The sequence below is a fragment of the Cyprinodon tularosa genome, unplaced genomic scaffold (genome assembly GCF_016077235.1).
Source record: "Cyprinodon tularosa strain WSP-4 unplaced genomic scaffold, ASM1607723v1 ctg296, whole genome shotgun sequence".
NCBI lineage: Eukaryota > Metazoa > Chordata > Actinopteri > Cyprinodontiformes > Cyprinodontidae > Cyprinodon > Cyprinodon tularosa.
The window spans coordinates 172,982-185,696 of NW_024039003.1; the positions used below are offsets into that span (position 1 = coordinate 172,982).

General features: G+C 42.0%; 1 protein-coding gene across 1 annotated transcript in view; it reads right to left on the reverse strand.

Moving 5' to 3' along the window:
- Window positions 1-12,715, reverse strand: part of cep152 (centrosomal protein 152) — a 35,101-nt gene that overhangs the window by 16,219 nt on the left and 6,167 nt on the right. The window contains exons 6-13 of the mRNA XM_038291195.1: window positions 11,441-11,600; window positions 10,030-10,170; window positions 9,765-9,904; window positions 7,313-7,513; window positions 7,053-7,200; window positions 4,093-4,184; window positions 3,826-3,989; window positions 1,870-2,071 (exon numbers count right to left, since the gene is read on the reverse strand). Of these exons, the coding sequence (XP_038147123.1) occupies window positions 1,870-2,071; window positions 3,826-3,989; window positions 4,093-4,184; window positions 7,053-7,200; window positions 7,313-7,513; window positions 9,765-9,904; window positions 10,030-10,170; window positions 11,441-11,600 (1,248 nt within the window). The remainder of the gene's footprint in view (window positions 1-1,869; window positions 2,072-3,825; window positions 3,990-4,092; window positions 4,185-7,052; window positions 7,201-7,312; window positions 7,514-9,764; window positions 9,905-10,029; window positions 10,171-11,440; window positions 11,601-12,715) is intronic.

Sequence of the window (12,715 nt, forward strand, 5' to 3'; positions counted from 1 at the left end):
TCAAAACAGGAATATCATACTAATGACCCGGTGTTCTGTCAGATGAAACAAAGGTACTGTTAGGTTTATTCTTTATAAATCATGTGCATTGTTACTTTATTAGCCAGATTAGACAGAGTAGAAGGAATTCCTTCACAATGTGGATGTCACTGTGTGTACGGAGGTCATCTAATCAGGACAGCCTTCGTGTCTTTAAAAATACACAGGATATGGGCACATCTTGCAGCCAGTCTGATAGAGGAGATGTATCTGTAATCCTTGGGCATGGATGGCGTGTCAGTTTCTGATACAGACAGCTAAGCATCCACCTGGTGCACCACATAGACTCATAAGCTATAAGAAGCAGGAGAGGACCTTGTTCGGGGCTCAATCTTTGCCGGACCCTCACTGAAGTTTTTTTAGGCCCACAGCTCTGCAAGCTCCAAGAATGTTCTCTGTCCTGTAACGACCTGACCTGGAATAAACGATGTTACTTTTTTACTCCTGTTTTTATAGTCTTTTTTACATGGTTTTACCCAGTTTGAGTTAAGAGTAGTAAATAACTTGCTCCCAGGAAAAGAAGCGGTGGGGAAGTTCTGAGGCGCAACTGTCTTCAATGGAACATAACTTCCTCATTTAACAGCACCAGATCTGCTCGTGGCCCCGCCCCTTCTTAAGCGTCATCATATGGCAACACCACTCGGACAAACTATATTGCACCCGTTTCTAAGGATCAACATATTATTACCAATATTTGCTATTATTTTACATTCCATCGGTGATTTAAAGAAGCTGAAAGTAGAAAACAATCATTGTCAGTCTTGAAGAAAAAATATTGCGTTCTAAGGCCGAGCTCTGCCATTTAACAAGGTGACAAAAAAAGTCTCAGCTTATTTCTATTCTATTCAAATGGAACATCTTAAAAAAAGGCTTGTAGAGATTTTAGACAAATAAAACTGTTATTCTAATTGTAGAAAATGAACAGTTGTTGACAAATTTAAAAGCTGTGTAGCTTAATATGGCTAAGTGACCGAGCTAAAAGAGGCTAACCTGTTAGCTACTGAGCACAGCTAGCTACAGCGCTACCCGGCTCCCCCCCTTTATATCATGGTCTAACAGTTACTTTGTTCACCAGAAACAGATTTTTTTCTGCTTTTTTATCAATCAAGTAAAACTTCATCGGTCATTAGACACGCTAACGCTACAGATGCTCCTGACTCGGCACACGGACGCTGCGTGATGTTATTATCGTTGTCAGGGTAACCACAATGCTTTACATCATGTGGCAACATTCAGCCAATCACGTAGTGTAACGTCATTGGCATGAAGCAGGACCCCAGCAGATCTGGTAGCTACACCGGCATGTCCCGGTCCAAACCCACACTCAAATCGGGGAGTGCTGGCCGAGTGGTTAGAGTTCAATCCCAGTTCAATCGTCACAGCCTCCAGTCTGGGTTCCTGATTAAAGACTGTTAATCGCACACTGCTCCCCGGGTGCCACACAATGGCAGCCCATGAATTTCCCCATCGTGAGACAATAAAGGGATTTACATTAAGACATTACATCAAACCAACTGTCAGTCTGAAAAAGTAGCTGCATTGAATAGCGATTCCACACAGAAACTGATTCAATACCACGGCACTCCACACGTTTCAAGATTTTGTCTGGTAAAAATATCAATGCTGTTTTTTTTCCTGTTTCGCATCAGAACTATACGCAACTCTGATTTTATCCGTCACATTAAGCCTCATTAAAAACATTAAATTTAGTAGTTGTTCTGTGACAAAATCTGAAAAAGAGGGGAGGAGGATTCTCTCTACAAGCTCATGTGCTGGTTAATCAAACGTAATCTTTAAAACCATTAATCCATGGGGGGGGGGGTCCCTTACTGCAGAGCTTCGCTTCGCTTCCTCCAACTCGGCCAGCAGCTCACGAACCCGAGCCTGAGATTGTTGGAGCTCGTCCTGCAGCTGATTGATCTTCTGTCTCTTCGCCTTCAGACACCCCAGGCAGCGCTGCATTTCCATGCGCAGCAGCCGCAGAGCTTCTTCCTTGGGCAGTTTGGAGTCTGACAGGTGATTCAGAACAGAACTGGAGAAACAGAAGAACAAACTTTGAGTCCCAGGAAAGCAGGTGGAGCTGTGATGCTGTGTGTAAGCGTCATTTACACTACCCTCTAAAACCGATCCGTGCCGAGCTCGGACCAAACTTGGCTCAGTTAACCGTGCCAAGCTTGGTTCCTTATGACCGTTTACAGCTCATGCTAGCATGGTTCCTCGCCTCCTAGTGATGATTTACGGTACTACTGCTCTCTAGGAGTCTCTAGACACCTGAAGTTGGTTCCTCTCAGTTTCTTGTATCATATTCAGCTGATTTGTTGGTGACATTGGATTGGAAAGCGCTATGTTTATTCCTCTGTAACTCTTTATTAACACCTAAATTAACTTAAAAGGTAGTAGCCTGCCGGCAAAAATATATTTGCTTTTATTATTCTGGTGCCTGCAGTTTGGATTACGTACAGGAAAACCGCTTATATCTCCTTTCAACCGCAAAGAACAGTAGAGGGAAACCTCCAAGAGGCGAGCGGGCCTGAAGCAGCTGCTGCTGGGGATTCCCAGTGACAGCGCACCGCCGGTATGTGGGGGTCTGAGCTACGGAAGAGGATTAGGGCCACTGGAAAAAAAAAAAAAAAAGTTAACTGATTTTTACATTTTATTTCAGTTTAGTACGGAAAAAAGTCAGAATTCTGACTTTAATCTCAGAATTCTGATTTTAATCTCAGAATTCTGACTTTTTTTCTCAGAATTCTGAATTTTTTTTCTCTCAGAATTCTGACTTTAATCTCAGAATTCTGACTTTTTTGAATTGACAATAAAAAAAAACTTTTTTCCTAAAATATTAAACTGAAATAAAATTAAAAAATCAGTTAACATATTTTTTTCAGTGGCCCTAATCCTATTCCGTACAGAGCGGCTCTGACAGTGAAAAAATATTTGAAGGCAGGATGGTAATCTGGATGAACTGACTGCACAGACGGTATTTTCAGGTGAAGTTCCTCGTTTAAAAATATATTAAAGCTATACTATGCAACCGGTGTTGATTTTCCAGCGAGGCTCCCCCCAGAGGGCGAAAGTAAAAGTGCACTGTCGTAAATATGCACAGCTGTTCTCCTGGTTTCTCCGTCAAGCCAGGCGCGGTTGTTTTGAGCTTAGCAGACAGGTGAACGCAACGAATCACCATGTCTACTGCGGTAAGTGACTATTTTGCTGTTTTGTTTTCATACATTATTTGTCATGCATGTGTCTAAATAACAAAGATTGTAGTTAGCCAAATTCTCGCCGTAAAGCAAGACTGACTCTCGCGATGCACGAGACTTCTGAGCCTGTGGGTGCGGGCCGAGGGCTCCTGCATTTGCAAGTGCGGTATTTCCTCTACAGACCACCAGGGCGGCGGAGAAAACCTTTGTTCGACCTGAAATAACTAATTTAATCATCCAAAACGTTATGGAACACATTAATTAACTGAAAAATGTTGCATAGTATGCCTTTAAAACTACTTTTCACCCACTGATCACAGCAAATTTAGCAAAGCCGCTCTCTGCTATTTAACACAGGAGCAGCAGAAGCACCAAGCCGACTGTAAGGAGATGACGCAGTCTGCTCATGCGCTCTTTGTTATCAGAGAACCGAGCCACAGATTAACCAAGCCCTGCTGTTGAACTGGTACTAGTTTAGGGCGGTTGAGTTTGCGTGCCGTTACCTCGGTTACCGTGCTCGGACCGGTCTCGGCAGGGTTTCAAAGTGTAGTGTAGATGGGGCTACAGACCCCCAGTGATCATGGAGTACCTGTGAAGGGTGCCGTTCTTCCTTTCAGGCTTCTTCAGTCCCAGATCTATGCAGGACTCAGACAGATGGGTCTCCGAGTCGTTAGTTGGGTCAAATGCTACTATGCCATGTTTTAATGCAGATTCATATAGATTAATCTGCTCTTTCAGCTCAGCCACATCTTCCTTTAAGATAAAAAAAACCGTTCACCAGTATAAACAGTGTTGTTTAGATGCATTTCAAAATGGGTGTCTTTACTATTAATAAATACAAAAAACAAGAACAAACCTGTAAAACTTTGTTCATGTTTTCACTCAGTGCCTTCGCCGACTGGGCTTGTTGTAGTTTGATCTGCATTTGGCTCATTTCTTGCACCGAATCTGAAGAAAAATAAACAAAGCAACTCAACAACGACAGACAGACAGACAGACCAACCGACCATACTATGAAAATATTTACTCCTTAGAGCAGAGTTCTTCAACGTTTTCCAGGCTAAGGACCCCCAAACTGATGGCTAATGTAACTAAAGTAATCCCTCCCCGGGATTATTAAAGTATTTCTGATTCCTGGTTGATGGGACAGGTGTTGTGAATGAAACGGTGCCCAGCTTGAAAGAGCTCCTGTGTGTCGCTGAATGTGAGCATTGATGACTGAAAGACATCTTCTGCCTCCATTTATCTGTTTACTACAGTCTGTTGAATTCATGTTCATGTGGATTTAAAGACATTTCAATTAGGGGGGAAAATTGCAGGGGGGGAAATATAAAAAAAAAAAAAAAGTCTTATCAACAAAAACTTTCGGGACCCTCAAGCAGTACCTCCATGGACCCCCTAGGGGTCGTGGACCCACTGTTACAAACCTCTGCCCTGTAAGATTCCTTAATGCATTTCCTTAGGGCTCTGTCACCTTGCCAATTTAGCCAGCGTAAGTCCGACGTCGCGGAATCTCCTAAAACGCTGGCATAAGCTGAACTTTCAGTGTATTTTTTTCAATTTTGGACGTATACATAGCGTATTCATAACAAGTCCAGACCTTATGTCCAACGACAGCCTAACTAGATGATGCGTACGATGATACTGCCCGCCAAAAAAAAAAGAAAAAAAAAAAAAGGTGAATAATAATCAAACAGAAAAAGAAAGAAATGGCAGTGTCTTCTAGGAAGTTTGTTGGTGGTGGGCGTGAACGCAGGGAGGATTCTTCACGCTCTCCTTCTGGAGATGGGGATGAGGTCTGGAGGAGAAGTTACTCGTAGGTTCTGGATAAGCTGGACGCCACAACTTATGAGTAACTTACACTTAACGTATGTCAACGATCAGATAACTTACCTGTAACTTATGCCCCTCCTTTTGGCATACGCTGGGACGATGTAGTCGGCATACGTCTAAGTTTGCCAGTGTGTTTCAGCGTGCTCATAACTTATACATAACGTACCCATAACTTATCCAGGGCATGCCAGCGTTTTGGCCAGATTTCCTTACGTTAGTCATACGCTGGTCTAAATCGTCAAGGTGTGACAGGAGCTTTAAGCTTAAACACTTTGGTGTGCCACCAAAGTTTGTATGTAAAAAAGTAATCAACCCCCTAAACCTAATCACTGCTTGGAAAAGTCCTGAAAAGGCAAAGTAGTATCAGATTATATGACAGTTTTGTCTCCTAAGTGCTGAGAAATTTTTCCTAAACGTTTTAGGGATCATCAAGATTTTATTCTAGTAAATGTCAGACACGTCTCAGAGCTAATTTTGGTCTGTAGCAGTTGGCAGTTAAGGAGTCCTCCATGCAAAGGAGCGCTGCAGTTAGATGATGAAATGAGTTGCTCTGTGAGCTCCTGAATGAGTTGTTTATTCCCTGCTGATGTAATTACATTGTCTGGCCACTAGTGATGAGTCAGGAAACACAGATGCATTGATGCATGCATTGAGCTAATAGAACAAAACCCAATGTCAGTGCCTGCATTGTAATATGGAAGTCACCAATACAGGAGCTGTTTAAAACAGACTGTTGCACTAAATTGTGTTTATAAGCGATTCATCTGCCTAAAAAAATCTGTGCTCTTCAAATTCACCAAGAATTACGGAGCAGCATCAAGACAAAACGATCCGTTTGAGATCTTTTTCATCTAATATTTGTCCTAATTTTCAATTTACACAAAGTGTACATTAGGGGTGTAAATAATAATCGTTTTGTATCGATGCATCAATCCAAGAGCCGACGATCCGATGCATCGATACGTCCGCAAGAGAATCGATTCATGTTTTTTTTTTTCCTCCGGTCTATTTTCATCCATTTGCTCCTGGGCGTAATTCTCCCTCCCGTGCTGCGGTGGCGCTAAACCTATTGTGCCCTCCTACCTCGCCTCCTGGTTATACTCCTGCAGCAGTGTGTTGCAGTGAGCCTGACACAGATATTTTAAAATTATGCTCAATATTGAATATTGAATTCTCACGCACCTCGCTCTTCTAGCGGGTCAAACTTCACGAGTTGTTTTCCGCAATTTCGGTCATAAAAACAAAACAAGCCGGCCTCCTGTCTGCGGTCGGCTACAATTTGGGAGAGGAGCAGCGGAGCGTCTCTCAAGGGGGCGGGGACGTCTGGAGCCGAGGTATTGCATTGCACTCATAGCACTGATTTTCTGCAGTATTTTTGCAGTATTTTTTTATGCAACTTTTGTACTTCTGTTATTTGCTGTTATTTCTAAAAAAAATTATCGAATCGTTGGTTCAGGAAATCGATACTGAATCGAATCGCCATGATGGATGTGATTGGATGTGACACCCTTAATGTCTCCTCATCTGCTAACGTGTGTGATGTAATGATCCGATGATGTGGCAGACTGCAGATGCATAAAATGCGTCTCCAACTGTTTATGGAGGCCACTTCACGAGAAGTGAGCCCGGTTGGTGAGCAGCTGCATTCTGTAACTCAAAGCAACTTCTCTGATCTGAGCAAGATTACAATTTATATCAAAATCTGTTGTCTCCCGGTTATTTAATACAAATAAGTTATGAAGTGTTATTTAAAGAGTTTGATCTCTTTTCAGGAAAAAGCTAAAAGCTTTAAGGTGTAAACACAGAATTTTCCTTTAAAATCCTAATAGCTAAAATCATATGGGAACTTTTTTGGGGCCTTTTTTATGCAATCAGGTTAATTTTGATTTGAAATGCCTGATGAGATAAGAAGCCAAAAAAGAAAGAAATCTGTAGAGTTGTTTTTCACAGGAGTATAGCCTCAGCACTGGATACTTTACTGACTTGTCTGCAGCAGCTTGGCACATTGCTGCTGACTCTCCTCCAGGCGCTGGGTGAGAGAATTAACGATCCTGGCTCTCTCCAGCTGCTCTTCTTCTCTCTGACGTTCCAGCTGCTTGACTTGCTGTTGAAGCTTCTTACTGACGTCAATCTAGAAACAAAAAACAAAAGAACAGAGTAGATGATCAAAACCGTAATTCTAACTTTCAAAATGATATGTTTCGCATTAGTTCTGATGAGCACGTTTCATTAAAACTACTTGCTTGGTCATTGAAAGCCTGCGAGGTAGAATCGAGCTTCTGCTCCAGAGCCAGCAGTGCAGCCTGGTGCTGCTCCTTCATGGTGGCCAGGTCTCTGTCGTGCTGCTCCCGCGTTCTGGACAAAGTGTCAGAGCGACACAGCTCCAGCATCTGCTGCTTCATGCTGTCCACTGCAGCATCGGCAACCTTCAGCCTCTTCGTGTTCTGAAACATCAAACCCCTTCATAAACAAGAAGCTTTCACGATTCTCTAAATGAATGTTTATCTAATAAGGTAGGACAATCTGTTTAATCCCATTCAATTGGCTTGTGTTTATATGTTGATTTAACTTGAATTTCCTTAATTCTACATAAGTTAACTTTTAATAATGGAATCTTATGCTACGTTCAGACAGCAAAACCTGCGTGCTGCTTCATTCTTGATGCTTGTACAACTTTAGTTCTGATGCGCGGCTGAAGCATCTATGCTGCTCTAGCTGTGCGGTCTAAAAGTGCGCCTGATGGGCGGAGCTATCCAATCTTTTCTTCGCCTGTAACAATGGCAGCTATATTTGCTGTAATAAGCAGGTAAAAAGTAGTTTGAATGTGTTTTAAAGTGAGAAAGTCCACCTGAAAACATCGTCTGTGCGATACTTGGGTTACAATATAATATCATTGCGATATGTTAATATCACTAGGGGTGAAAATCACATCCATCATGGCGATTCGATTCAGTATCGATTCCCTGACAACGATTCGATTATTTTCGATACCCAAGAATACACCGCGGTACGATTCGATTAATTGTTTAATTTTATTTTTTTTTTTTTTTACACCTTACAGACTAGGCAATGTTTCAAAGTTGAAATAAATAAATGAAAGCTGTAATATCGTCATGCATTTTTTTGAGAAACAACAGCAAATAACAGAAATAGAAAAGTTGCATCAAAAAATACTGCACAAAATCAGCGCAATGAGTGCAATTCAATCCCCGCCCCCCCCACAGACGCTCCGCTGCTCCTCTCCCAAATTGTAGCTGACCGCAAACAGTGCCGCAGACAGGAGGCCGGCTTGTTTTGTTTTTATGACCGAAATTGCGGAAAACAACTCGTGAAGTTTGACCCCCTAGAAGAGCGAGGTGCGCGAGAACGCTGGGATCCTTTTTCTGCCTGGATCTCCGCTCTTTTTGGCCCTCATGTCCCTCCGTCGTCGGACTAAACTCGCCCCCACTTCCTCGCCGCCTCGGCCGTATCTAGACCCACAGCGTGTAGCACAGACCACGCTTCAGTATTGAGCGTAATTTAAAAATGTCTGTGTCAAGTTCACTGTTGTAAGAGTATAACCAGGAAGCGAGGTAGGAGGGCACAATAGGTTTAGCGCCACCGCAGCACGGTAGGGAGAATTACGCCCAGGAACAAATGGATAAAAATAAACCGGAGGAAAAAAAAAAAAAAAAAGATTAATCGATTCTCTTGCGGACGTATCGATGCATCGGATCGTCGGCTGTTGGATCGATGCATCGATACAAAACGATTATTATTTACACCCCTAAATATCACTATATATTGCAATATTTTTCCAAGCTTTCAAAATGAAATGTAAAGATAAAAAGCAAGTGCTGTATATGTGCAGCAGAAGATATGGATCAGTTATTTTTGTATCCGTGTTGTTCGGGGTTTTAGTTATTCCACGTCTGTGACTGCCTCAACTACAGATATGGCAATGATTAGCACAGCGGCAGGGCTCCACAGCTCTATCTGCCAGAGCGGTGGTGCAGAGGTAGCCATTTTCCTTCTTTTTTTAGATAAAAATGTTTAATTTACTAATATCGATATACTAGGAACTGAAAGATCAATATTATATTAGCAGCTGAAAATCATGATATATAATCGATTTTTTTCCAAACCCCAACCAGTCAGTTCATCAAGATTACCATCCTGCCTTCAAATATTATTTATATTTATTAATATTTCCGCTACTGTTCGCTGCAGCTGGAAGGCATTTTGGATCACATACATAATACAAACTGCAGGCAGCAGGATAATAAAAGTGAACATATTCTGCCGGCAGGTTTCCATATTTTAAGTTAATCGAGGCGTTAATAAACTGTTTCAGAGGAGTGATCATAGCGCTCTGCATCAGCAGTGCTGTGTCTGACTCCCTGCCAGCTCCCAGATCAGCTTCTCTGATTGGTTGACATAGCGCTTCCAGCAGCTAAAGTTAAATTTTTTAAACTTCAGCTGTTGCTTCTGAAGCTCATGCGTTGCCGCTTCAGCTGCACGAAAAGCGCTGCAGGACCTTTTGCTGCGCCTTGATGCGTGTCAACCATTGACTTTGCATGTAAACCAGCTGCTTCTGTTGCCTCTGCTGCTTGCGGTCTGAATGTAGCATTAGATATGAGCGCAGTTAAGTGGTTGTTAACACATTATCAAATGAGTTCAGCTTAAAACAGTAGATAAGATGGAAGGCTGATTTACCTCCTGGTCTTTCTCCCTGAGGATCTGTACCTGCTGCTCCAACACCTTCAGCTTGTTTTGCATTTGAACCTCTCCTTTCTTCGCCTCTTCTATCAGTCGACTGGACTCCTTCAAACTGACAGCAAGGCCATCTTTTTCATCTGTTAACCATTTGTTAGAAATAATGACACCAGGCTATAAGTGATGGCAAAGACTAAACTGTGAAATGATTTAAAGACACAAGGTTCTCCATTATGGTGGAGAAGATAAAAGGTGTGAAACAAACCTTTGACGATTGCAAACTGATGCTCGATGTATCTCATATTACGGCGTGAATCCTCCAGTTTCCGCTCCAAGTCCTCTATTTGCCTCTGTTGAGCTTTGTTTAAAACCTGCAGCTGAGCGACCTGCTCCCTATTGGCCGTTTCTGAAACATTTGGATATTAAAATAATTTACAATCCTAGTAAAAGCATCTTTTAAGTGAAAAGTCCGCTCATATTCAGAATTCAAACTTCTGAAAGTACTTTAGATATGAAATGATTCCATCCTGTTCAATAAATGATCAGTGTTTTTAATTCAGAGTAATTTTCATGTGAATGTGCTTTACTGGAGGCATCCATGTTTGTCAAAGAACACTACTGCCACCTACTGGTTAGTGACGTCACGGTGCGGTATCGGCTGTTGATCAAGTCCCAGTGCTGTATCTGGTGTTTGTCACAACGCGCTATTATCCAAGTCATCTTGAAAACATTCTTCTTCCAAATGTTGGCTACATATTACGGGTTTTTTCTCTGGCCAGAAGTTCGATGGCAAATCCTCCCTCTTCAAGTTGGCGATCCAACGACCAACCCGTCCGTGGAGGATCAGAAATCAGAAAGGTGGAATAACTCTTTTTTTTTCACTTTTACCCGATGTATTCCAGCATCCAGCTGGCATGCACGTGGGCATTGTCAGTTTCACTATAGCTCTGGTGAATTTCAATGGTGAAGTCCTCTGGAAATCTTCAATAATGATTGTTGATTGCAGATGTGTCTAGTAGTTCCCATTGATTTAGCTTGTAAAGCGGGGAGAATGGCGCTAGGCTTACCGCACCGTGACGTCACTGCTGGAAGATGGCAGGAGGGAGGGGCTACTGTATTTGGGCATAAATGGCCGCTCCCAGACTCAGTGATCGCGACAAAAATTATTATTTTAATTGTTTTACTGATTAAAGCTAAATTCAATAAATCACAGCAAACATATTAGTCTTAGGTATAAATAATGATCCATCGATTATTCCTTACTGACCGGACTTTTCCTTTAAAAGCTTTCAAAATTTCTACAGCTCAGAGCACGTTCTTTAATTTAACGGTTGCGAATATCACAGGGTCTGCCAATTAAAGCTTCCTGTAATAAATCTCCATCATTTCAATACAAAACCCACAATAACACCATAAGATAATATCACATTGATTTGGAAAGTTCACCAGACTCTAATTTACTGTATGGCTGCTTAAGTTATGATTAAATCTGGGACTAACCCCTAAAAATTAGCCCATTAGTTGGGTAGGCTTTATAATTCTCTACATATCACATTGTTTTAGATTACAGCAGTAAACCAGTTTTCTCTAAATAAAAGTTAAAACTTATTGCATTGCTAAAGACAATCGAAACAAAGACTTAATCCAACGTGGATGCAAAGATTACTGAAACTCACGCTGCGTCGAATCAAGAAACTCCCTCTGCAGCTGGTCGAATTGATCATGTTTCTGAGCACCATGAGGGTTCACCATGTTAGGCTGATGGGCAGGATGTGGAGGGTTATAAGTAACCCTGTACTGATTACCACCATGGTCACCCAGTCCAGAGTTTAATTTCTAAAGAACAAAATAAAGAAAATGGTATGCTGGTGAAGATTTTAACTGATCCAGGTCACAGTCATTCAAAAAAAATTTAAAAACTGGATTTTGTTTCCAAGTTTGAAGACGTTTATCTTCCCATCCAGGAAGTTTTTTCAATTCAAAATGTCAGAAATAGCGTTGAGTTCAAGGCTTTATAGAGTGGACAAAAAAACAAAGCCTTGTTTTGGCTTAAAAAACATGCAAATTGAACCTGACGAACAGGTCTGCCCCTTAAAATGGGGGTATTTTGTTTCTTTGTTAGCCTGTAATACCTGAAAGCTGTCTATGTCTCTGATAAAGCTTCTAGTTAGAGCGGCTCAGGTTATCCGGAGCTATCTCTATAGTTCTGCTGCTATAGGCTTAGACTGCTGGAGGACATAGGGACCCCTTTTTCATCATTCTGCTTCATTCTATCTCTATTCTCCCACTCTGCAGAATCTGTTAGTTCAATCTCTAACGTTCTGCTCTCTCTGCTTTTTCTCATAGTAGCTTCATCTGGTCTGTTCCTGTTTGGCTGTGACTCCATCCTGGAGAGAAATATCAGCTGTGCTGCTGCCATCAACACCTTTGTTTCTAGATGTTGGAGCTTGGCCTGTTTTCCAGTGTAGTCCTGTTTCTCTGACTGTGACTAACTGGATGTGCTCTCTTCATCCTCTGACATGGGAGCTGGCTCGGAGCTCGTCTACCTGGCTGTGTGTTTCCTGGACGGGGCCGCCTGTGGAGCTGGTTGACAGTTGCCTTTTGTATCTATGCTTCTTTTTCTATGTCTGCTTCTGTCTCCTTGAACCCCAGTGGACCTCAGCAGATGGCCGCTCACACTGAGCCTGGTTCTGCTGGAGGTTTCTTCCTGTTCAAAGGGAGTTTTTCCTCTCCACTGTCGCTACAAGCATGCTTAGTGTGAGGGATTGCTGAAGAGTCAATGAGTCGATGCAATCAACTGGTTTTCCTTAGATAGAAAACTTTGAATCAATCTGACTGGATGATCTGGTTGAACTGGAAAGTGACCTGAGATGATATGATGTGAATTTGGAGCTATAGAAATAAACTGAATAGAATTTAATTGAATTGAAAAGGGGGGTCGTTAAAAGGAA